Raw genomic sequence first — 26,820 nt, 5'->3', positions numbered from 1 at the left:
CCTACCTCCAATTCCAGGGCTTTCTCCACACTCTGTGCCCCAACACTATTTTGCATCTGTGACCTGGATATAGTATATGTACATTAGCATATACTATAGTAAGAGGTGCAAGAAAAACTCCAGGAAATAGTCCTGGAGCACCATTTCTGTAGAATGTGCACCATGCCAGGAATTGCAAGGAGATACAAGGAAGTAGAAGTCACAGCCCCTGTCCCTGAGGAGCGCATGATCTAATGGGAAAGTCAAGGCAAAATACATATGAAAAGTTGGATTTCATACAGAGCAATATGTGACTGAGTCTCGAGTAAGTGTCAGTGAGAAGTGGTACAGGGATGCAGAAAAGGGGGCAATTTCTGTGGGTTGGAACACTCAAACAAAACTGAAAGAGATGGGACTAAAAGTCAGCCTTGAAGGATGTGGGAGAGAGATGCTAAGGTTGAAGGTCTGAAGAACTGAGGTGCTAGACAAGGCATAGAGCACAAAAATGTAAGGAAAGCATGTTATGGGAAAAGAAGATGGACCAGATGGTTTATAGACCCCCCCCCATATGGGATCATGACCCACAGTTCAAGAAGAGCTGAAGGGGTCTCAAGTGGAAAAATTTTAAGGAGCCCTGGTTTACCTTGAAAAACAGCATAACACTGAGGAAGTAGTTTAAGGAGCAATTGTGGAGGGCCTGGAGTACCAGATTCAGATGTGTGGGGAAAGAAGAGATTTGATAATGAAGTAAAAGTGAGAAAGGCCTTCGGAAGAGAGAGAAAACAGAAGCCAAGCAGTCCAGGAGGTGTGCTCCAGAGAACTAGTGACATTTACAACTTGGCTCTGTGTTAGAGAGCAGCAAGAATGGAAATAGGCAAGAAAATATGCGATGACACGCCTCTCCCACCCTTACCAAATCTACCCTGGGTCTGTCCATCCCCATGATCTATCATTCTTTCATGGCTATGTTCCTTGATAACACCATCTACACCAGTGCCTTTTAATTCTGTCCAGTCTGGTTTCTGACTTCATCATTCACTGAAACTGTTCTCTCCAAAGTTACCAATGATCTCCTGCTTGACAAACTGAATGGCCTCTATTCAATCCTCATCATCCCCAACCCCACCCTCTTCTCCTTGACACCCTTTTCCCAGTTTTCACTGCCTTGCTTTTGCCTGGTTCTCCTCCAACCTCTCAATGTCCTTTGCCAGATTCTCCTGCTAACCGTGGGTGATCCCCAGGGCTTTGTCCTGGGCCCTCCTCTCTCATCTCCTCCTGTTTTGCTTGGTGCTTTCATCAGCTCCCATGGATTCAATGATCATCTCTCTACAAGTGATCTATTATCCAGCCCTAACCTTCGTCTGACCTCCACTCTTGCACCTCCAATTGCTGATGGCACATCTTAAACTAAACTCAACATGTCCACAACTGAGCGCATTATCTTTCCCCTCAGTGCTTTTTCTCTTCCTAATTCCCCTATTACTGTGGAGGGGGGACCACCATCCTGCCAGGCACCCAGGTTCACAGCTAAGGTATCAGACTCAACTTCTCACTCTCGTCACCCCCTCCCCATCTAACCAGTTGCCAAATCCTGTGAATTCTGCCTTTCCAACATCTTCAGAGTAGTACCCCTTGTCTTCTCTGACATAGCTGCCACCCTGTTATAGGGCCTCCTCACTTTATACCTGAACAACAGCTTTCTGGGTGGTCACTCAGGTCCATCCTCCACTCTGCTATCAAAGAGATCTTGCTAAAGTGCAGGTCTGATCACAGAAGTCCTCCAGCTTTTCAAGCTCTCCATAATCTTCCTTCTTTCCAGTCTTCTTTCACCTCACTCCCCACACTGGCCTTGAAATACAAGATATCCCAACTCCCTGATGCATGAATTTTTCCTGTCTCCCATGTCGTGAATGCTCTTCAGCTCTGCCTCCTAGCTGCCTTCAGGTCCCAGCTAAAACTCCACCTTAAGAAGCCTTTCCAGGTCCTCCCTCTGTCATCATTTCTAACTTATCTGATATACGTCTTGTTTGTACACAGTTGTTTGCCAGCAGACTCGGAGCTCCTTAAGAACAGGGACTGTCTTTGCCTTTTTTGGTATCTCCAGCTCTCAGCCCAGTGCCTGGCACATAAGAGGCGCTTAATAAATGCTAATTGACTTGACTTGATTTGATGACGCAGAGTAAAATCTTACTAAGGTGGGGCTGGAGGAATAGGAAGAAGAAAATTCTGCCTAATTTAATTAAAAAGTCTGAATAACAAGGTTTCAAAATTGTCTTATTGCCCTCAAGTATATGATAAACTGACATAAACATTAGTAATAATCGATTAAATTTAAAACACCACAACACCTTACACTATTCAATATAACAAAACAACCTAAAGCTACACCAACCTTGGGCAGACTCCTTGCCACCCAGAAAGGATCTTTTCTTCTTTCTGATTTCTCCTTTTCTTCTGCATTTATCAGGGGCTGTTTTTGTATTACAGTGATTGGGGTATGAATCCCCTTGCAGATGATAAGCTCTAGGAGGGCAAGGACTGCCTCTCATTTCTCTTTTTATCTCCTGAGTGCCCATCACAGTGGCCTTTAGTTATTCAACAAATATTTGTCAAGGGTGCTTGGAGTTGATGAAGAAAAGATTAAAATGACCCAGTTCTGCCCCTGGGAGCTTCGGGTCACAGGGTACTTGTGGAATATGATTCATAAACAGATAAGTATGAGAGAAGGTAGAAAGTGATGGAGGCAAGAAAATGCAAAAGGGTTTTGAGGGAAATGTGAACATGGAGAAAGTGCTAAAGCAGCTGGCAAGAATCCAAGAGGAGTTACGAGGCCAGCGGCATCTGCACCAGGTCTGAAAGGCGGAGATGGGGGGGGGGTCTGTCCCTGGTGTGGAAGTCAGCATGAACAAATGCACAAAGGTTAGAGGAGCTGGAGTACAACTTAGAAACCGTCCAGTTAAGCCCCTCATTGTAAAGATGAGGAAACCGAGGCACAGTGACAGAGGCTGAATTCCAACTCATTCTAATTGAGAGAAGGCATGTCAAATTGAGGCATGTCAAATTCCAGTTTTAAAGGAACAAAAAGTGGGAGTGATAGGAAATAAGGCTCAAAAGAGAAGCTAGGACTGAGGCTTGAGAGGCCTTAAATGTCAGGCTAAAATGTTTGTATTTTACCCACTGAAGATTTCTGAGAAGGGGAGTAGCATGGGGATATATGTGCTGTAGAAGGGAATGCTGGCTGCCTCATGAAGATTAGCCTGCAGATAGCAAGACTGGAGCCAAGAAGACTCAGCTCATTGGGAGCTTACTACATATGTTAAATTAAATTGAACAAATTTGTCTGACACAGAAGAATTTCCTGTCAGACCAGTTTAGGACATTTTACTCAACAATAATCACACATGCTGACTGACAAAGAACGATCAAATACTTCTGAGTTGAGACATTGATGAGGTTTTGCTGTACAAACCAAAATACAGATTCAATCATTCCTATAAGCAATTTACGCTGATATTGATTATAATTATACAGTGTTTTTCAAATTTTCATTCTTAAAACATTTGATGAAGACAGAAACCTATGGATCATGGACTGCACCTCCTCCTCCTTGTCTGTGCTTAAAATACCATATTGGTGGGATTATTAGGAGGAATAGTGCTATTTTTATTGAGGTATCAACAAAGTACATCACAAATTATTCGTGTGTACCAGAAACAAAAGTATAGGTGTTTTCACATGTAGATATTAGCACAGTATTTTAATTTTGGGAGCCTCTGGAAGCTTCTGTTATTTCTGGATCCCATTCTATTTAGGACCACAGACTATCAGAGATGGAAGAAATTAGAAATAACCTTGGAAATAATCTAGTCCAGATGTGTCAAACACATAGCCTGTGGGCATAATACAGCCAGAACCAGATTAAACTATAAATGGGAAGTTTCAAACAAAATAAATAAAAATACAATAGAATATAAGTAACATTGATATATGGTTTTCTAAGTCAATATGCACCAGTAAGGATCCTTATGTACAGGGTGTTCCTAAAGTCTGGACACATATGCCAAAATGCATATTTTCAAGAAATGAGATGATTGAAATTTTCAACAACATTTTATTTAATTGGAATATTGACAAATAACATCTTCAATATGATTTCCATCATTTGTGATGCAAAGGGTGATGTGCTTTGCAAGATTCACGTGAACTCAATGCAATAAGTCAGTAATTTCACATTGTCATCAATTTTAGCACATTCACTCTTGGAATGTGAATACGAAATCATATGATGTTATTTGAAGTTGAAGATGTTATTTGTTAATATTCCAATTAAATAAAATGTTGAAAATTTCAATCATTTAATTTCTTGAAAATATGCATTTTGGCCTAGGTGTCCAGCCTTTAGGAATACCCTGTACAGTTTAGTACCCTCACCTCCCCAACTTCTATTTGGGTTTGACACCCCTGCTCCAACCTAACTCCTTCATTTTACAGCTAAAAAATTGAAGCACAGGTAAGGGGAGTGATTTGTTCAAGTTCACATAGGTAGTAAGTTAGCAGCAAAGCTGGGATTTGAATCCATCAGGTCTTTTGACTTCAAATTTAGTGCTCTCCCCTTTACACTACATTACCAAGTCCAGCCCCAAAGTGGCTTCCCCACCATGTTTTCTCTCTCACATTTGTAGTGGAAGAATAGGTAGAATTCACTCCACTATAGGAATGAATGAGCTACATGAGACCACAGGAAAAATCACAGGCTTTGGCTTTTCCTCCTTAACTTCCGCCTTCAAAGTCACTTGTGTGTTTCTGATTACACTATTTAGGAATTTATCCCTATAAAAAGAAACAGTCTTAATGTAGTTTTGATTAAGAGCACAAACAAACACTTGCCTCATTGTTGGTAACATCTTTGAACCCATGATTTGGCACCATGTTTGAAAGAATATTGTCTTTCCTCTTAAATCCCCTTCTAGTTGGGCTTATGGACCTCTTTGCCAAAAGTCCCCTGTCTTCTTGAGTCCCTGAAGATAATAGGAATGTCCGTAGAGAGTTTCCCACTGCAGGATTACTTATGAAAGATCCATGTGCTTGTGTTAAGTCGGCAAGGCCCACAGATAACTGCTGTTCAATGTTGGCCAGCAGAGTTGAATCACTGCTAAAATGGCTTGTGGTGTATAGATCTGTGGAGGGAATGTGCCAGAAAATGAAACTCTCTGGAGTAGGATCCATCACTTAATCTACAACTAGCTTCTTCTTGAACTCATGGTCCATTGCTAGGGACAATTTGCTGGTGGTGACCGTCACCCTCAGCCACTTTGGTTCTCAAATGACCAATATATATGTGTGTCTGTGTGCACGCACATGTGTGTACACACACACATATACACAGCTTGATAGACCCAGCTAGAGTTTACTTACACTTGGCAGTCATCTTTGAAGACCCAGGATTACTAGGAAGCTGCTGGCATGATTTCTATTAGGATTTTATTTGGTGAATTACAATATGATATGATTGTGGAGCCCAAATTTCAACAATGAAAACTACTTCTCTATTACCATATTATGCATCAATTTACATTCATTCTAAGCTAGGGATTCTATAGGTCGCTGATGATCAAGATATGTTGGTCTAGACACTCAAAATTTCCTTGGTGTAGACCACCACCATCCCTCCTTTGAAAAAGGCCCGTAACAAATCAAAAGGCTTGCTACCTGAATTGAGCTTCAGCAGTCTTCCAGTGGTGGAGTCTGAGTCAGTCAAAGGGGTCATCATATCTCCACAGGAGTGGGACGAAGTGGCCTTTGCATCATTCAAAGATTTTGTACTACAATCTTGGTAATTCTTGCTTCTATGATGAGTCTGGGATTTCTTGCTAAAACTTCCATGTAAGGTTATGGAGTGAGGATAATGACTGTTATAATTATCTAGACTAATATCTTTAGGTAACTGATAGGAATGAATCTGGCTTGAATCACCCACATCCAAGCGTTTACTTGATAAGGCTTCATGGCTAAGTTGAAAAACATCAGTCTTTGGTATCAACTCTTTCTCTGGAGAAGAACCTAAAGATTTCTCATCTGAGAAGGTTAGTCGGTATCCTTCTTTGGCCATCTTGTCTGGAGACCGCACTGAAGATTGAAGAGATGGGTAGCATCTAAATTCTAACAGAATACAGCCATGGCAAAGGAAAGAAGAACAAGCGTCAGACAGAGAAGGCTGTCAAGGTGGTTTAGATAGAAGGGAATAGAATCAAAAGACTCGCACAAATCAGAAGATCATAAGATTTTGAGCTGAAAGGGGCCTTAGAGATCATCTAAGATGAGCCCCCCCTTCATTTTACAGATGAGGACACTGAAGTGTTTAACAAAAGGCATTATAAACATAGAATATTAAGAGATGGAAAGGAGTGTCATCTGGTCATCTTGTCCAACCCTTATCCCCTTATTCCATTTTACTGATAAGGAAATAGAGGCTGAGAGAAGGGAAGTGACCCATTCAAAGACAGAACAAGTCAGTAAGTGGGACTTCTAGAATTCACACCCAGGTCTGCTATGCTACAGCTCCATCAAACCATGCTGAGCCTGAGTAAAGAATCTGCCATAGGTCAGATGGGAACCAATTTCTATTTGATTTATTAGGAACTTCCTTGGATCAAATTAGACTCTTTGGGATGGGAACTTGCAGGGGTGATGAAGTAACTCCTAAGGAAGGTTTAGAAAGCTATTCTCTCACAACAATCCTGTGAGACAGACTGTACCAATGTTATCATCCTCATTTGATGGGTGAGGCCTCTGAGGTTTGGACAGATCAAGTGATTTGCCCATAATCCCACATAAGATGTGTTGGAGGCAGGATTCAAACTCAAGTCTCCTGATTCTAAATCATGCCCCTTTCCTCCTCCACTATCATATCTCCTCTGTCATCTCTAGTGGGAAACCCAGGCCTGGAATATCCTGTTTGCCCAGCCTTAGAGAGATTCTCTCTCAAGAGAGCTGTGGCTTTCCCATAGAAATCAAAAAAGGCTAGGACTAACAGTGGGAACAACCTTTCAAGACCATGACAGCACAAAAGATGCAGCCTCTGTTCAGTTGGATCTTTCAGGAATCCCAAGACTCAAAAGATCTCTTTAGCAAGCACAAAAGATGTAACAACTGGGTTAGACATGCTGAATGTTGAAAATGGAACCCAAACCACTGTAAGTATATTCTTTGAGGCAAACATTATTCAGGAAATATTATATTTGAACTTATTCATAAATTCCCAGCATCGAATACAAGAAAGTCATAAAATTCAATAAAAAGGAAATTTTTCTCATTTACCTTTGTATTGTCATAGTTCCAAATATAAAACATTCATTACATATAGGAGGACAATGTTTTTTGAATGAACAAATAATAAAAATCTAAGCATAACCAAAGAAATTAGACTAGAAATATTCAGTCTTAAAGAAAGAATACATCACTACCCCAAGTACTAGTGAGAATCCCCCACAAAAGGGTTGTCAACATAGGCATCTAGGATTGAGAACCATCATCTAATTCTTCCCAAACTTCATGGAAATGTGGACTCTGCATGCAGAATATTTACCATCTTCCTGGTGACCATCACCTGGCAGCTCTCTTCTTGCCACTTCCTGTAGCTGAAAAATATTTGAGAAGGTAAATATGAGAAATGGAAGGATACAGGAAGCAAGAGAATATGAAGTGCATACAGTAGGTAAGTTACCAAAAATATCCCTCTGTTAAAGAAGAAACACCTGAAAAGAAAGACCTCTAAGAGAAGGTCCTGTTCCAAGCCTACAGGGAAGTTCAAAGAACTGTTTTAGTGAAGACAGGGGGTCTTTTAATAAGGTGAACAGTACTAGAAAATGCAAGGATGTTTTAGAGAAAGCTGTGAAATACTGTATATTCTATGCTTTGAATACTTTAGCATAGCGGTGAGCTATGAAATGCTTCTCTGACTCAAAAAAGGGGTACATATGCCAATTTTATCATCTACCAAAGTGTCTTAAAGTTATATTGAGGTAGATTGAAGGGACTGAAGTGAGACAGGATAAGGTTGAGATATCATCCTATTTCTTTTTAGAAGGATCTGAAACCACACGGCTTCCTTTCAAGGATGGATGGTGGATAAACTCAACATACTAATTTATTTCTCAATTTGAAATAATATTATAAATTACTTAATTCCATCTTGTTCCCTCCCCTTCAAGTTCTAATTCCGACTTCAAAACTGAAATTAGATTCTGAAGTGAAAATGGTAAAGTCTCTTATGTATTTCTCAATACAAAGTCAATTCAAAGGTAAAACAAAAGTTAAAGACATTTAAAATCTTCAAAAATTGCCTCAGAGATGGCACCAAATGCGTGTTTTTCTATCCATCACCAATAAGGAAGCCATTTGTTATTGAAGGAAGGACCATTGGCTTTTGAGTCAGAGGTCTTGGGTTTGAATCCCAGCTCTGCTACTTGTGTGACCTTGGGTAAGTCATTTAACTTCTCTGGTCCTCTGTTTCCCCATCTATAAAATGAGGAAGTTGAACTAAATGATCTTTAAGGTTCTGTCCAGCTCTAAATCCAATGAGATGCCATCCCCAAACTGGGAAATATTATTATTACAGTCAATTTTTGATTCACCAGGAGTTGACCATTCAGCTCATCAACACCTCTACCTGAGAGAGTGTGAACAAAGAACTTCAAACCCACATCAGCAAACAGTGCTCCTTGCACCATATTTACTCATGCAAATCACCTAATGATTGCCTCCTCACCCCCACCACCCAGATTTTAAAGTCAAAAGAAAATCAGCAACTTTTCTTTTCCCCTAATCTCATATATTCACTGCCTTTTGCCACCCATCACATCTACCCTTTCCCTTTTCCTCTCTTTCTGCTCCATTACAGAACGGGCAAGAATAGTTTTTTTTTTTATTATGGGGATGCAGAAGACTGAATTGAAAAAAAGTGGAGATGAGGTGAAAAGCAAGATGGCTGGAGGTGTAAGACACAGAACTAACGTAAAAGTACTGGTTATTTGCATGAAGATTGTGGCTCTGGTGCAAGGTTAGGTGGTGAAAGGTTAAAATGAATTGATGTGATGCTATCTTTCACATCTACTGGAATCAATCTTAAGAGTTGGAAAGGATCTCAGCTAAAAGAATCTCTTCCTATAACATCTTCTACAGCCAGCCTCGCAGACTTCTAGGGAAGTAACTATCTCAGGAGGCAACCTATTCCACTTTGAGACAGCTCCAAGTATTAGGAAGTTCTTATACTTACTCAGTCTCGGCCTCTTGTATCTTCTTGCATCACCCTGTATACATGATAGTCCTATAACTATAGAAAGAAAGCTATCATGCTCCCAGTTTAAGGCCTTTCCTAGGCTAAATACCCCAAGTTTTTTTTCCACAATTTCTCTTGGGCCGTGGTTCTGAGGCACCCACGTCCTGGATGCAGCACAACTTAACAACATCCCTCTTGCAGAGCTGAACTCTAGAGGTGAACTGACTGGGGTAGCACACATTGGCAATCACCCCTTGTCTTGGATGTCAGATTTCTATTAAGGCAGCTTACAACCAGGTTGTCTTTCCTGGCAGCCACATCACAATGCTGACTCATATTGAACTTGCAGCTACTCTAGTTTCACATAAACTGCTTTTAGAAATAAATGTCTGATAAAAAGAATCCATTTACCAATATCTTACCCCATATACCAAAATAAAGTCAAAATGGGTTCATGATTTAGGAATAAAGGCTGATACTATAAGTAATTTGGGAGAACAAGGAATAGTTTACCTATCAGATCTATGATAAAGGGAAGAATTCATGACACAGCAAGAGAGAGCATTACAAAATGCAAAAGGGATAATTTTGATTATGTTAAATGGAAAAGTTTTTGTATAAACAAAGCTAATGCAACAAAAATTAGGAGGGAAGCAGAAAATTGGGAGAAAATCTTTACAACCAGTGTCTCTGATAAAGGCCTGCCTCATATCTAAAATATACAGGGAACTGAGCGAAATTTATAGGAATACAAGTCATTCTCCATTTGAGAAATGGTCAAAGGATATGAACAGGCAGTTTTCAGAGGAAGAAATTAAAGTTATCTATAGGCATATGAAAAAATGCTCCAAATCACTATTGATTAGAGAGATGCAAATCAAAACAACTCTTAGGTACCACATCTCTCCTGTCAGATTGACTAACATGACAAAACAGGAAAATGATAAATACTGGAGAGGATGTGGGAAAATTGAAACATTGTTACATTGTTGGTGGAGTAGTGAACTGATCCAGCTATTCTGGAGAGCAATTTGGAACCATGCCCACAAGGCTATAAAAATGTGCATACCCTTTGACCCAGCAATACCACTTCTAGGGTTGTATCCCAAAGAGATCACACAAGTGGGAAAGGGACCCCTTATGTACAAAAATATTTATAGCAGCTTTTTTGTGGTAGCAAAGAATTGGAAATCAAGGGGATACCCATCAATTGGGGAATGGCTAAACAAGTTGTGGTATATGAATGTGATGGAATACTATTGTGCTAGAAGAAATGTGAAAGATATGGACTTCTTAATAACCTGGAAAGACCTACATGATCTGATGCTGAGTGAGGGGAGCAGAACCAGGAGAACATTGTACACATCCACAGATATATTGATTCTGTGATGACTAACTTTGATAGACTTGGCTCTTCTCCGCAATGCAAGGCTCAAAGACAGCTCCAAAGGACTCATGATGGAAAGAGCTATCTACATCCAGAGAAAGAACTATGGAGTCTGAATGCAGATTGAGGCAAACTATTTGCTCTGTTTTTTCTCTTCTTTTTTGGTTTGGTTTCTTCTTTCTCATGATCACTCCATTGATCATGATTCTTCTTTATGACAAGACTATTGTGTAAATATGTTTAATGAAAAGGTACATGTAGAACATATATTGGATTCCAGGCTGTCTTGGGGGGAAGGGAGAGGGGAGGGAGGGGAAGAAAATTTGGAACTCAAAAACTTGTGGAACTGAGTGTTGTAAACTAAAAATAAAAAATCTAAAAAAAAAGGATCCATTTATCCAAGTTCTCTATGCTCCTTCATGGATGTTTTAGAATCATAAGTATTATTAGTTTGCATTGATTGATGTATTAGGATAGCAAGAAGGTGAACACATTACCTGGGTCCCCAGAGGGAAAGCATCTAGATCCTCATCAGCTGCATTGCTGGCTTGGCTGGCAGAAGTACTTGTTAGTGAATCCTTTAATTCCCGGTTGGGGAGAGGAAGGAAAAGTCCTTTGCTTATTTCTGTTTTAAAAGGAAAGGCATCCAGTGAAGCATGGGTAGGACTTCAGAGGCGCCTTTCCCAAGAAAATATACTGTAAATTTTGACCCCCAAACAGGAGGCCTCCAGCCACAAAACAGTAGCCAGTGGAGAAACATATGGAAGCAATCTCTGCCATTATATATCTCCATGACCCAAATCGGCTGATTCACCTGACAACTCCGGGCCACTCAGCTTCCTCATCTTTAAAACAGTAAGAATAACCCAGACCTGTTTTTATAGGGAGAAGTACTAAGCTTTTTGTTGTCTGGCATTTTATCTTAAGATGAGATAACCAGCCAAAGAAAGAACTGAATGTTTCCTTGTCCTATCAGTATAAGCTGAAACCAGGAAATACAAAGCAGAAGAATTCCATCAGAGTGTAAGATCCAAGCCCTCGGTGTGGTTTATCCTGTGGTACTTGATAAGTACTTGTTGTAAACACTGCAGAATTCTGAGATTCTTGGGCTACTAAGGAGCCCTTGGGTGAAAACGAGTTTTATTTTCTTTCTGGAAAGCTCCAGCAAGACTTAGGCGCTAAGACAGGACGCTGGAGACTTGGGCTTCTGACTCAGAACGTGTTCATCCAGTTCTAGTCTGCTTACCTCTGGGCATCAGAACTGCTGTGAGTCAGTGCAGCAGAGAAGGCAAGGAGAGGGTAAGGCCAAGCTTCTGGAGACTTGGGCCCCTCACTCCGTTCAAGGACTTGGAATGTTTCCTGCTTCTCAGCTGTAGAGACTGAAATACACCACTGAAAAGAGAGTTTCCTTCTAGAGCACATTTGCTCTTAGTCTGCTTTCCCCAGTGACTAGTAGTTCCCAGAACAAATGCCTTCTGCCCTATCACAGAAAGCACCGTAGGAAAACAAGACAGGGGCAGCTAGGTAGCACAGTGGAGTCAAGAGGACCTGAGTTCAAATGTGACCTCAGATACTAGCTGCTTGACCCTGGTCAAGTCATTGAACCCCACTGCCTCAAAAATGAAAAGGAAAAACAGGACAGCAATCACTGGTTATTATAAGTGTTCAGAAGGTTACAAATAGTGCTTCATATCCATCAGGGGAAACAGACTTGAATTGTAGCCGAAGAGATTTAGATTTAGCAACAAAGGAAAAACCCTCTGACAATGGTGAATGGGAACGAGCTACTGAGTAAGGCTGTAGGGCATTGTTCTTTGTTCTCTAAGAAGGTTGACTCTGATATCTGGAAATGGGGAGATAAGACTAAAGAACCACTCAAACTCCTTTTAGACTCACAGATTACACTAAAACATCGTTGAGCTTTCCACCATCTTTATGAACTCTCAGTCCACACTCCTTAGCCTGGGGTTCAAGGTGCCCCAAGACCCTGACCCCAGCCAACATTTCTCACCTCCTCCTACTTCCTCACAAGAATGACTATATCTGTTATATCTAGGTTTCTGGACTAGCTCTCCCCTTAATGTCCCAGGCTCTTTGCCCCTACACCCTCTGCTTATGCCCTCCTTTCTGTCCAGGTTCTGCCGCTCCAGTCCTCCAATACCCAGCTCCAGGCTCACCTCCTCTTGGAGACCTTTGCCAACATTTAACTTTCTCTTGAGTTGGTTTCATTCCCTGACCCTTGTGCATATTGTTCTGCTGCCTTTTTTTAAAAAATGGTTTGGTGTTCAATTTAAATAACCAACATTAAGCACCTACTCCGTTCAGGGAACACTGGGAATACAAAGAAAAATCCCAAACAGGAGATGACCAGCAGCAGAAGCTGGAAGACAAGAAAGTGGTTAGGAGGAGGAGGTGGCCACTGGCCTCCCCAATGCCAAAATCCAACAACAGGAGGCCTTTGTATTTAGCAATGAAGAGCTCTCTGGTTACTTTTCAAACTTTAGAATGGAGAAGACAGGTGAGGCAGATTGTAAGGAGTTGAGAAATGAGTGGGTGATGAGGTAAGTGAAGGCAAAAAGTACAGCCTTCTTCTAAAAATAAACAGTGAGGAAAGAGAAAGGACAATAGCTTGAGGGGATAGCAGGGTCAAATGAGGTCTGTTTGTTTTAAAGGATGTAGAAGACCTAAGTGTGTTCAGGCCAGAAAGAAGCTAGGAAACAGGGAGAGATGGAAGATAAGAAGGAAATGATGGGAAAAGGGTGACAGGAGAGAGATGGTGTCAAGGGCACAAGGAGGGGACCTGGCAGTAATACAAGGACATCTCTGAGGCTGCAGTCATGGGAGAGTCAAGTGGAGTTGTAGAAAGATTGTGAGATGTGAAGTAGGGAAGATAAAGGAGCTTAGGTGGATGGGCTTGAATTTTCTCAATAAAAGTAGAAAGCAAGTAATTTACTACAAAGGGGTAGGGAGGCTTAGGGAGCTTGAGGAATCTGGAGAAGGTTTGGATCCTAAAGCCATTACAAGAAGCATGACAGAATTAACTGGGAGATGGCTAATTTCCTCTGTGCAGAACTGAGGGCAGGCAATATGAATCTCATAGGGTTACAGATTTAGAAATAGAAGGTACCTTAGAGGTCATTGAGTTCAACCCCTCATTTCACAGATGAGGAAACCAAAGCCCAGAGAAGTGAGATGACATACCCTGGGTCACCCAACTAGCAAATGTCTGGTGCAGGATTCAAACCCAGGTTTTCCTGACTCCACATCTAGTTTTCTAGCTACTGTACCACACTGCCTCTCTGTAGATACAGATGATACAGATGAAGTACGGGGTCAGAGGAGGCAGAGGATGAGAGTGATACAGGCTTGAGGCCTTGCAGGGACTAAGTGCCAGAAGGACAAGGAAACAAGTGATTCAAGGGAAAAGTATAGGGTTAAGGTTGTGAAGGGAGGAAAAGGAGGCTGTGAGGACAGGGAGGGATGAGCTGGGCCTGGGGGCGCCTGCCTGTGATCCCAGTGTATAAAGGCCCACATTAGATCTAGGAGTTCTGTGATGTAGCAGGCTATGCTGATCAGGTGTCCAAACTGAGTTTAGCCTTCAGACAGTTAGTCCTCAGAAACAGGGAGGCTCCTGGGTGGCCTATGGAAAGGTGAACTGGCCAAAGCTCTGGTGCTGATCAGTAGTGAGATTCTGCCTGTGAGTAGCTCCTGCACCTTCAGCCTGGGTGAGCTAGGGAGACCAAGTCTTGAAAAAACAATAAACAAAAACCCAAGAAGGGACAGAAGGACTGGAGGTCATGGTGAAGATAAAGAAAATGTTTAAGGAAAGTGAAGTAAGGATAGTGAGAAAGGAAGTAGATTATAATCAGAGGGAATTTCAGAATTCAAGACCATAGAGGTAGAACAATTTTGGTTTAAGAATAATTTCTTTTTAAAATTTTATTTTATTTTTTCAATGAACAAAAATCTATTTTCTCTCTCCTATCTCTCCTCCATCATGATTAGAAAAAGAAAACCCTTCTAACAAATATGTATGGTCAATCAAAACAATTTCTGAGATCAATCAAAACAAGCCCTGAGACAGAATGTGCAATATTCTAACCCAAGCCAAAAGCGTTTATTAAGTGCCTACTCTTCATGAAGTACTGTGTTAGGTGCTGAGGATTCAACAATAAAATTGAGGAATAGTCCCTGTCCTGAAGGGGCTTGCACTGGATATCACAAATAAACAGATACAAGTGTATGCAGGATTATATGAGCAGCAATAAAGCATTGATAACTAGGGGATCAAGAAAGATTTCCTGTAGCTAGTAGAGCTTGAGCTGAATTGTAAAGGAGTGAGTGCATTTTAGGCATGGAGGGCAACCTGTCCAGACATGCAGATGGAAGATGTAATGATGCCAAGTTTGGGGAACAAACAATAATATGCTAGTTTGACTGGAACCTATGTGAAATGAGCCTGGAAAAGCAGGCTAGTGTCAGGTTGTGAAGGGACATGACTACTGAGTTGGGTAGTTTGTATTTTATCATAGAGTAATAAGAAGCCATTGAAGGGTCTTGAGCAAGAGACATGATTAGATCTGTGCTCTTTCAAGGTTATGTAGCCAGAAAGCCAGAAAGGGCCTTAAAGATCATAAGTCTGACCTCTCATTTTACAAATGAGGGAACTGGGGCCCGGAGAAGGCTCAGTGCCTTGCCTAATAATATCAATCATGGGCAGTAAGAAGTAGAGGCAAGATCTGAACCCTAGTCCTCTGATTCTGGATTCAATGTTCTTTTCACCACAACACACTATCTCTTCAAGTGGAAGAGCCACATATAGAACCTAGGTCTTTCTTTCCAATCTGGTGTGGTCTTTCTTATATTATATTCTCTCAATGAAAATACAAGTTCTCAGAATTTAATTGAATGAAATCAAGCAAATTTGTTCTGGTCTTCCCAACTTAGAGCTTATGTTGTATCCCCTGAAATTTCATTAAGATTAGCTAACTGCTAAAACCTCGGAGCAGAAGTTTGCCTACAAGACATGTTTAGGGATAGAAACTAAGAGTGAGACCCTGTAGAGACAAAGTTCCAGAAGGCTCTTCCCCAACCTTCAGCATTCACCTCCCTCCCAAATACCAACCCTCCAATAACAATGCTGACACAACACATTAGCATAAATGTACTTGCCAATGGTTTTAATCCTATGAAGTTGGTGTGTGGTAGAGAGGAAGCAGACATATCTTCATCATGCAGATGAGGAGATCAAGGCATACAAACAATAAGAAAGCCTTATAAATAACTATTTATCTACTTTCAAAGAAATCGGTTTTTGCTGAGCAAATGTCAAAGAAGATTAATTTAATTTAATTTACATTCATTTATTCACTCCTTCAACAGAGTGACTATAGAATTGTGCTAACATTGAGAGGGAAAGCAAGAAATATAAAACAGAGCTCTTAACCTTAAAGGTTAATATATATAGGTTAATATATATAGGTAATATATAAAGGTTAAAATATAACCTTAACCTCAAAGATCACTGCAGACAATGACTGCAGCCATGAAATTAAAAGACGCTTGCTCCTTGGAAGGAAAGCTATGGCAAATATAGGCAGTATACTAAAAAGCAGAGACATAACCTTGCTGATAAAAATCTGTATTAGTTAAAGCTATGGTTTTTCCAGTAGAAATGTATGGCTGTGGGAGCTGGACTATAAGGAAAGCTGAGCATTGCAGAAGCGACACTTTTGAATTGTGGTCCTGGAGAAGACTTTTGGGAGTCCCTTGGGCAGAAAGGAGATAAAATCAGTCAATACTTAAAGAAATTAATTCAGTTGATTCACTGGAAGGTCAAATACTGAAGCTGAAGCCTAAATACTTTGGTCACATAATAAGAAGACAATGGAAAATGCCCTGATGTTGGGAAAGATTGAAGGCAAAAGATCAGGAGGGCAGGGGATGAGATGGATAGATGATATCATGGAAATAACGAGCATGAACTTGGACAGATTTTGAGGGATAGTGGAAGACAGAAGGGCCTGGCATTCTATGGTCCCTGGGGTCACAAAGAACTGGACACAACTGAACAACTGAACCACCACCACAACAGACAACAATACAACTGGATGGATTCAGAACTTGTCAAACAGCAGACTCAATGATTAATTTTTAGTAGTTCAATATCAGCTTGGCAGTGGTGTGCCGCAGGGATCTATACTTGGCTCTGTACTGTTGTTTAACATTTTTATCAATGACTCGGATAAGGGAATAGATGGTACGTTAATTCAAATTGCAAATCATTGTAAGCTGGGAAGGAAACTAACACAATGGATCACAGAATCAGGATCCAAAAAGATTTTGATGATGATGATGATGATAGCTAGCACTTATATAGGGCTTTAAGGTTTACAAAGTGTTTTACAAATGTCTCGTTCGGTCCTTACAACGACCCTGTGATATAGGTACTAATTATCTCCACTTCATAGATGAGGAAATTGAGGCAGACAGAAATTAAGTGACTTGTGCAGGGTTACACAGCTAATAAGTGCCTAAAGTTGGATTTGAACTAAAATCTTTCTGTTTTCGGGTCAAGCTCTATCCACATACTACCTGAACTGAATCTAATAAAATGAAATTCAGGGGAATAAATATAAAGTCTAACAACTTTAGTTTTAAAAATCAATATCACAAGCATTGGATGGGGAAGTATTGTTGGAGAACAGTTGGTCTGAAAGCTATCTAGGGGTTCTAGGGAACTACAAACTCAGTACAAGTCAGCTGAGTGCTGTGACAACCAAAAAAGCAATAGGATTTGGGGCTATATTAAATGGGGCAAAGCTTCCAGGAATAAGGAACCGATAATTCCATTGTACTCTGACCTAGTCAGACTGTACCTGAACTATGGTGTTCAGGTGTAGGTGTCTTGTTAGGAAAAATGTTGATAAGCTGGAGAGCGTCCAGTGGAGGGAAGAGGATCACAGATTTAGAGCTGGAAAGGACCTTTAAAGGCTTTCTCATTAGAGACTTGCTTAGTGGGTCACATACTTAGGAAGTATCTGGGGTGGGATCTGAACCCAGGTCTTCCTGTGCCGTATCCACTATGCCAGGCTACTTCACAACAAAAATGGTAAAGTAAATTGAGCCCATGTCCGGTGAAGATTGGTTTGAGGAACTGGAGCTGATCATCAGCCTGAAGAAGAGAAGACTGAAGAGGATCATGACAGCCCTCTCCAGATATCTGAAAGGCTGTCATGTGGAGTAAGGGGTAAGCTTGTTCTCAATGGCCCTGGAAGGCAGAACCAGGAACAATGGAGAGAAGAGGCAGAGGCCAGTTTAGTCTGTATGTAGGAAAGACTGCCCAACAATCTGAGCTGGTCAGAGTGGAAGGGACTGTCTTAAAAAGGGGGTGTGATCATTGCCTTGGAGAAAGGGATTTCAGAAGAAGTTAGGTGACCATTAGTCAGATTACAAGCTGAACTGTATCACTGTGGAGGTACCTTCCAGCTTTCAAACTCTGAGATTTTATGGTTTCATGAACTGACAGGCTGAGAAATTAGGCCTTGATTTGGTGAGTTATGGAGAATAACTAAAGGTTTTTTAATGGCTGTATGCCATGAATAAAGCTATGTTTTTATAAAAAATCAATCCGAGAACAGGGTACTAGATGGATTGGATGGAGAGACACACCTGGTGGTGCCAGGATCCAGTTAGAAAGCTACTTCCAGTGATCCAGGTAAGAATCACTAAAAAAGGACCTGAATGAACAAGGGTATCTGTGGTGGGCATGAATAGAGGGACACTGATGCAAGACCCAGCAAAGATAAAACGACAGAATTTGAAAGCTAATTAGATGTGAGAGTAAAGAAGTAGGAGGAATAAAGACATCTCCAGCCAAGGTGAACAGGAGACTGATGATGAATAGAAACAGGGAAGTCAGGAATTGGAATTAGCACAGGATGGGAAAAATTGATTGGATTTTATGTACACTGAACACCAAAGTTCTGACAGGATATTGAATTGGAAATGTCCTGCAAGAATATGGGAATATTCTGGCTGGGAATATGGCATTAAAACTCAGGCAAGATATCAGGACTTGGGAGACTTGGAAATCATCCACATAGAAATCATAGTTGAAGTTACAAGAGTGTAGAAAGAGAAGAGATTTGAAAACCAGTTCTTGGGAAATGTCCACACTGAGCAACCGGAAGAAAGGATAGGATCAGCAAAGGAGATAAAAATAAGTGAGTCTTTAAGAAATGCAGGAGGTAACCAGGATCACATAGTTTCTTTACCATGTAAAGACTGGGGAAAATAAAACTATGAAAACAACTGGACTAACAGAAACCATTCTCCAGACAATGCTGTGTTAACTCTATGACATGGCAGTGACAGTTTATAACCTTGTTAGCCATGTCTGATTACCAATAGTGCTTACACTGAGTCCGCTCCAGGGATTTGGCACAAATATGATTTTCAGCGGAAACAAAACCTTTCAAAGTAACAATGTGAATTCGTTTCAAAAAAGTGAAACCCAGTCAACAATTAAAGCCTCTCAAGGCCTCTAGAAATGGCACTTTGTCCAGTAAACCAATTACTTCCTAGTAGCTTGAGCACTTTAGAGTGCTTCATTACCCACGGAGGAAATTTCTGAGAGCAGCAGTTTAGCTCAGTCAAGTACAGGCAGTTACATTATACCTTAATAAATATAGAAATCCAATTTCCAGGACTCATATACACTAAGATTTTTCCACACACTGGCCTAAAAGCAGAAGGGGAGATGTAATATCAGATAATGGTTTATCTTGGCATAAAATATTGTGAACTCGAAATCAAAACTATACAAAATAAGATCCCTGCTTAGTTCAGTGACATCGATTCACGGCCATTTCCCTGGACAAATAGGCACTAAGGAAAATAAAAAATGTGTTACAGACTGAGAATTTCAGGCCTTTCAAAACCAAATGGCTATTCAAACTAAATAAGGTTTATTTTTTTTACTTCAGAAAGGAACATACCTGTTTCAATCCTGTTATCAGCATCTGTTTCAAGCTTTGATGGTGGTCGTTCATCCATCACACAGTTTTTCAAGTTCTTCTCCCTAGAATTGCCATATGCAATGCTTTAAAATCACAAAAGAGGTTTCTTTTTTCCCCATTTTTAAAAATTTATTTAATATATTTAGTTTTCAGCATTGATTTTCACAAGAGTTTGAATTTCGAATTTTCTCCCCATTTCTACCCACCCCCCACTCCAAGATGGCGTATATTCTGGTTGCTCCGTTCCCCAGTCAGCCCTCCCTTCTGTCACCCCACTCCCCTCCCATCCCCTTTTCCCTTCCTTTCTTATAGGGCAAGATAAATTTCTACGCCCCGTTGCCTGTGTATCTTATTTCCTGGTTGCATGCAAAAACTTTTTTGTTGTTGTTTTTGAACATCTGTTTTTAAAACTTTGAGTTCCAAATTCTCTCCCCTCTACAAAAGAGGTTTCTAAAGTAAAAAAAGAAATTCTAGTAAAAATACATATGAATTCATGATGATCAAACTTTTGAAAACTCACTCTCACTCACCTCATATATGCAATCAGTCATCAAATATTATTATTTCTACCTCCCCAACATCTTTTACATATATCCCCTTATCCACACACACGCAGCTACTATCCTAGTTTTGGTTCTTATCACCTCTCACCTAGACTATGGCAATTGGTCTCCTTGCCTCAAGTCTCTCCCCTTTCCAATCCATCCTCCACCCAGCTGCCAGTGTTTCCTGAAAGCACTGATCCACTTATGTTATATTCCCCATTCGATAAACTCCTACCCCTAATATAGACCTATGTTCTATAGACCAGAAGTCTATTGATGACCTCTTTGTTGGTGGTTGTTTTTCAGTCATGTCTGACTCTTCATGACCCCATTTGGGGTTTTCTTGGAAAAGATACTGGGGAGGTTTGCCATTTCCTTCTCCAGCTCATTTTACAGATGAGGAAACTGAGGCAAACAGGGTGAAGCGACTTGCCAGGGTCACACAGCTAGTCAGTGTCTTGAGGACAGATTTGATGAGTCTCTGTGACTCCAGGATGGGCGGTCTGTGCACGATGGCGCCACCTAGTGCCCCTATTAAACTCTAGGATCAAATATAAACTCTAGCCTTTAAAACCTTTCACAACCTGGCCTCCAATCAGCCTCTCCATGGTTGTGACATATTACAGTTATCCCTTCCACATCACGACTTTCTCCAGTGTAGTTTCAATATACCATGGGTATGCATAAGAAATTAAATGGGAATTAAATGAGAATTTGGGGGGGTTTTACAGAAGCCACGCACAACACGCAAAGGCCAGCAGACAACAGAGTTTAGAAACTCAGAAATGCATAAAATATATATATATATATATAGTACTGTATAATAGCAACATATTTTATGTTTTAATACCATAATAATTCAGACTTCTTTTCTGGTATGAAGGGAGGGCCCCAAATTTTTATACATATTTCTGTCCTTCCCCCTCCTGCCCCCCACGATGTGGAAGAGATAACTGTACTCTCTCCCCTTTCCCACAAGTTCTACAGTCCAGCCAAATCGACCTTCTTGCTGTTCTTCGCACCTGACACTTCATATCCTGTGTCTCCATGCTTTGGCATGGGCTATTTCCCAAGCCTGGAATGCTCTCCTTCCATACCTCAACCCCTTAGAATCCCTGGTTTCCTTTAAGACTCAGCTCAAGGGTAATCTTCAGCAGGAGATGCCCCTTCACAGATATATTTTATACACCCCCCCTCATACACACACACACACACACACACACACACACACCCTTGTTGTGGAAGTGGAAACAAAAGGTGATGAGGGCTCAAGCTAGAATGGTGTCCTCGTAGCTGGAGAAGAGGGGATGGATGGATGGATGGATGAGAGGGATGCTGTGAAGATAGAAGTAATAAGGCTTGGCAGCTGCCTAGATTGTCAGGGTGAGGGAGTGGAGGAAGCCACTGGCATGGAAAACCTGAAGAACTAGGAGGATGGGGTGCCCTCGACAGAAATAGAGAAATTAGGAAGGGGACAGGGTACCCCGTTGCAGTGGGTAGCACAAGTAAGTGGCAGAGTAAGGTCTCAAGGCCTCAAAGTCTCCAGGTTCCGGTTTCCATTCCACCATGGTTTCATTACAAAGACATTACAAAGACAAAGGTTCTAAGAGAATGTGTATAGTTAGGGGACCAACAAATACTCAGCTTACAGAAAGAAAAAAGAGTTGATGTCTAAGAACCAAAATATTGCCCAAAGAAAACATAGTTTGAAGTCACTAGTTTAAAGAAATACAGAGAAAGGAAAGATTTTGTCCTTCATGAACAAATGTACTTTACTTAAGAGCATGGGTAAAGCTAGGAAGCTAACATTAGCATGAATAATAAGCATCTGGCCAAGAATGTAATCATGCTGGAATATTTGTGAAGCACTATCCATTAGGGGACACTAAGGCTTAGGAAGAAAGTCTCCCTACCCCCAGTTATATTTTTATATATACCATGAATATTTCTTGAGCTCATTAATAAAATATTTCTAAATATAACCTTGCACCTGGGTAATATTTTTCCCTCATGATAAATGTTTTGTAATCACTTATAATATTGTAATGAAATTGATTTTTTCCAAATGCATAGGTATCTCTACTTCACATAAATCTCTGATATAAAAATTGGGATCCATGACAGAGATAAATTCAAGAGTATCGATAAATCCTTTTACAAAAAGATTCATCATAGGGGTTTTCTATAGTGCATTCTCCTAGTACATTTGAAATAGGCTTTCATATGCAAAAAGATAATACACATTTTTTTCAAACACAAACCTATTATGTAAAGCAAGACATATAAGTTCTAAAAAAGTTCTTGGTTTCAAAAATAGACAAAGAGTGATATTTTATTCAGAATGTTTTATTTTTAATTACAGTGCCCCAAATCCCAGGGCAAAGCAGGAAAAAGTGCAGTAGGAGAGGCCTGAACATCATGTCCACAGGCTGTAGAAATCAGATGAATAATTAGAACATGCACAAACCAAACAACCATGAGAGCGTAACTGTCTGAACCAAACTTTGCAAACACACACATGGCAAAGGATTGAAATGTATGTGTGTTATGTGTTGGCCCCTCCCAGAAATACAGTAGACAATCTTTTTGGATATATTTTATTCACTGATACATCTTTGCTCAATGGTTCTTAATTTTTAATTAGCAGTGCAAAGTTTTCCCTAGAGAAGAAAAACTGACAACAATTGTTCTCTTGGGATTCTGCCACTACCAATTCACATATTTAGAAGCCCAAAACAATGAATAATGTTTTTTATCTACAGACCTGTCTGCTGAGCAAAGACACTAGAGAAGCTGGGCAACAGAAATCTGGGAGATGTGACTATTCTGATACTTCAATGGATCCTTCATCTCATCAATTTGGGGACTCCCTCTAACAATGTGGGTCACAACCCCTCCCTCCCATCTTCTCACCTTGTGCAATCCCATAAATTATCTGTGGAGAACCTACCCAAATGTTGGAAGCCTTGGGTCTTCTGCACTTCGTGGACATCTTTGAATACTTCAGCTGTTACATCAGTTATCCCTCACTCTTTCTACATTGAACCACCTCCTTTGGGGTCTACATGTCCTCAGTAATAATGTCTTTATGCCATTTTTCATTTATCACCATGTGCCACTACATGCTATATAGCTTTTGGACACAGAATGTGACTATTGCCTTCTGGTCACCTACAATGAGGATACTTCAGAGATCTTGGTATTCCACATGGCACACCTGATGCCACACAGCATCACCAAGATAATGGGGATGTGGGGGGGAGGGATTGTAGCTTTGGTAACAAGCAAGCAGCATGGAATCATTTGAAAGTACTGCAGTTTCTCCAGTAATCCTGTACCTAGCACAGAAACTGGCATCTAGGACTTATTTATTAAATGCTTGTTAATTGACTGATATATTGGTCTAGACTTTTCTGATTATTTCATCTGGGCCCAGCTCATTGTCATCTATCATGCTTGTCCAAGACATATTTTCTAATGGACCAAAAGATCAACAAATTGTCCATTCTCAACTAACATGTCATTATCTGGGCAATGTGCACTCTGTCCACTTAGTTTTCCTATTGGGATTGTTAGGCCAATTGCATTTAGTGACAATAGTTATGTGATAGAATGACAGAGCTCAACAGTAATCAATTTTAAAACATACAAGAGGTCCCTGCTTACTACCCTTCAGCTTATAAAAATATTTTCTCATGACAGTAACATTCAGAGAAAAGTGTAAGAGAGGTGACAGGGTTATCAGAAAAAATGGTGACTATGAAAATACAAATGTAAAAATTTACTTTGTCTTGTTTAAAATAATTTAGAAATTTTAAAGTAATTATTTCACTGCTACGAGAAGCAGGAATATGAAAAACAAATAATGGCATTCTGGATGTCATCTGCACCTGGATTACAAACACTTCGTTTCCAGGAGACACATTTGTGTCAAGTCGTACACCTCCACATTTTACAGATGGAAAGGTAGCCTTATGCAGCAAAAGTTCCTATTTCCTGAATCCCAGACTTTTCACAATATACAGTGAAATACAGCTTTGACAACTATTTCATTAATTTTTTTGTTGTTTGAAGCCAAATATGAATGAAAGAATGAATGGTTTGGGCCCCAAAAAGTCCACTTTAGATATATAACTGGTTTGATTATCTACAACGATCAAATTAATAACCACCAAATCTCTTCCTCATTTTGAATTATGTAGACACAATCCCAGATTAAACAGCAACTTGTCATAATTGTGACATTTTCTTATTTCTCCCTAATCCACATTTAATCTCAAGGTCAAAACCTTTTACAACTTTGTTTAAAACATTACTAAATTTTGGTGAAACATAATTTTTAAAGTTATATGAAAGTGCTTAAGTCTTGTAACTCTAAGCTCTCTCAGATGGCAATCTATCTCAATTGGCAGAAGGCAGCAGGGGTATACAGTTATTAAGAAATGTAAATTTTCATTTCACCTAATGATCAAGGGGTAAAAAATGAAGTATTCTGCAAATTAGTAAACTGAATGTAAAATTACCTTTGAGTTGGAAAAAGATAGCACAGGGTTTCACCTTGACAAATGTGTATGTGTGTGTGAAGAGAGGAAGAGGAAGAGAGAGACAGAGAAAGAAGAATCCAATCTAACAAAGCTTTCAGTTATTCATCCTTACGGGAAGCCCAGCCCTTAGATCATCTAGATATGTTTGCCTGGCAGCAGCATATCTTATTACCAAAAAAAGCACCTAAAAGAAAGAAAATCGCATTTTGAGCCTTGACCTTACAAACACCAACTGTCTCCTAAAATTTTTTTAAAGCTGCTCTAAAGATTGAGTTCTTAGGCTTCATGCTGGGGTACAACACGCATAAGAATTTGAATATAATCACTAACTAAACATGGAAAAGAGCAGCTGGACGCTTCACCACTTGGGTACTCAGTTAGGCTGCTCATCATTGGCTTCACAGAGAAAGTATTCTTCCTTTGCTTTTTTCTTGAACATCAAACACCAGATAGAAAAGTCTACTTCTATTTCTGCCTGACTAAATAGTGGTTCTCAACTCAGAAGTAAGAAAAGTCTGGCCAAGTCTGTTCAGGGACTTAGCATGTTTTATGGTACTTCTTAGGTGTAGGGAGACAATGGAAAGAACATACCTAAACTGATTCCAAAATAATAATAGCAGCTTACTTCATATAACATTGTAAAAATTTACAAAGAGCTTTTACTCACAACTCTACATAAGAGGTAGTGCAGTATTTTTCCTTTTATTGCTACTTTTTGTTTTTATACCAGTAATTTTTTTTTATAAAAAAGAAAAATATTTAAACAATACTAAACATGGTGATTGGCAGTATTGAGATGAGACTATTCATTTTACGTTGTCCGTACAAAGTTGCATTTTAATGTTCTTATTTTCTACTATTATGACTCCAGGTAACTGAAATATTTCTACGTTTCTAGTCCATCAAGATGTCATGAAATGATTATGGTTCCTGTTTTTCCCTTATAGCAGCATATGTAACCTTCCAAACCTACTCTTTCTCTATTAAGCGAAAGGAAAGGTTTCATCATCTGTCTACTGGTTAATGCAAGTATTATCCCCGTTTTACAGAAGATGAAACTGAGGAGCTGAGAAGTTAAGTGACTTCCCTAAGGTCACATAGCAAGTAAGTTCCAGAATCTAGATTCGAACTCAGGTCTCCATCACTGTTTCCATGACAGTATGTTACATGTGGGACACAATTGTTCAAGAAGACAGGAATGTATATATGGAGGGTCTAGATGCTCATATGAGATAATTTTCTAGCTACTTATGCCAACAACATAATTTTAGGATTTTTTACAACCTGTGAGTTCTGCTGGGAAAGTAAACTCACTGTTCACTATAACACAATCAAGAACCAAATCAAATAAGATAAAACTCATTACCTCTTATTTTCCACATCAAAGAGGAAATTTTCATTGCTGCCCAGCTGACTGAAATGAAGCTTAGCAGCTTTCCGCTCACTGTCCCGGACTACCCGGTCATCTAAAGACAAAAAAGATGATCTAGGCATGCTAATTTCACAAAGTGAAAACCAGGTACAGATTTCATATCCTTTTGTGCTGTGGGCAGAGACAGGTGACAGAACAATGCTATTATGGTGTCATTGAGACTAGCAGAAACTCTTAGAGACCATAAGAAATATCATAGCAACGACTGCTACACAGGTGCAACCACACCTAAGAAAAGGAAGGTTGGACAATAAACAGCTAAAGTATTCTGTCCTCACTGAAGATATGTGCTAATAACTAAAGGTCCAAACAGCCAAATGGTTTGAGCCTGAGGGTTGAAGTTAAGCAACCCCTATTTGGAAAGAGCTGGCTCAAGCAGGTCTGTTTTGCCCACGTCACTGACTCAAAAATTCCTTTCCCACTAGAAGATAAGGTAACTAACCCATCAACAGAAGGATAGGGATATACAATATTGATCTCCAAGAGTTTCATGTCCCAGGGGCCTATTAGCCCAAGTGTCAGACTGGAAGCATTTTTTTTAGTGTGCTGTGGTTTTTTTTTTTCCTGAAGTAATTAAATAAGGTCAAACTAGAGAGAACTAAAATGGAGTAACAGAAAAAGGAGATTATTATTAAA

At 40.0% G+C, this 26,820-nt stretch overlaps 1 protein-coding gene across 1 annotated transcript in view; it reads right to left on the bottom strand.

Annotated features, from left to right (window-relative positions):
- Positions 1-26,820, bottom strand: part of LRRC36 (leucine rich repeat containing 36) — a 47,012-nt gene that overhangs the window by 9,564 nt on the left and 10,628 nt on the right. Inside the window, exons 4-9 of the mRNA XM_036750057.1 lie at positions 26,119-26,218; positions 19,643-19,725; positions 11,141-11,268; positions 7,565-7,616; positions 5,689-6,138; positions 4,867-5,156 (exon numbers count right to left, since the gene is read on the bottom strand). Coding sequence (XP_036605952.1) covers positions 4,867-5,156; positions 5,689-6,138; positions 7,565-7,616; positions 11,141-11,268; positions 19,643-19,725; positions 26,119-26,218 — 1,103 coding nt within the window. The remainder of the gene's footprint in view (positions 1-4,866; positions 5,157-5,688; positions 6,139-7,564; positions 7,617-11,140; positions 11,269-19,642; positions 19,726-26,118; positions 26,219-26,820) is intronic.

Source organism: Trichosurus vulpecula, chromosome 3 (assembly GCF_011100635.1).
Source record: "Trichosurus vulpecula isolate mTriVul1 chromosome 3, mTriVul1.pri, whole genome shotgun sequence".
Classification (NCBI taxonomy): Eukaryota; Metazoa; Chordata; class Mammalia; order Diprotodontia; family Phalangeridae; genus Trichosurus; species Trichosurus vulpecula.
The sequence above is the reverse complement of the archived record's forward strand: the minus strand, read 5'-3'. Positions and strand labels throughout refer to the sequence as shown.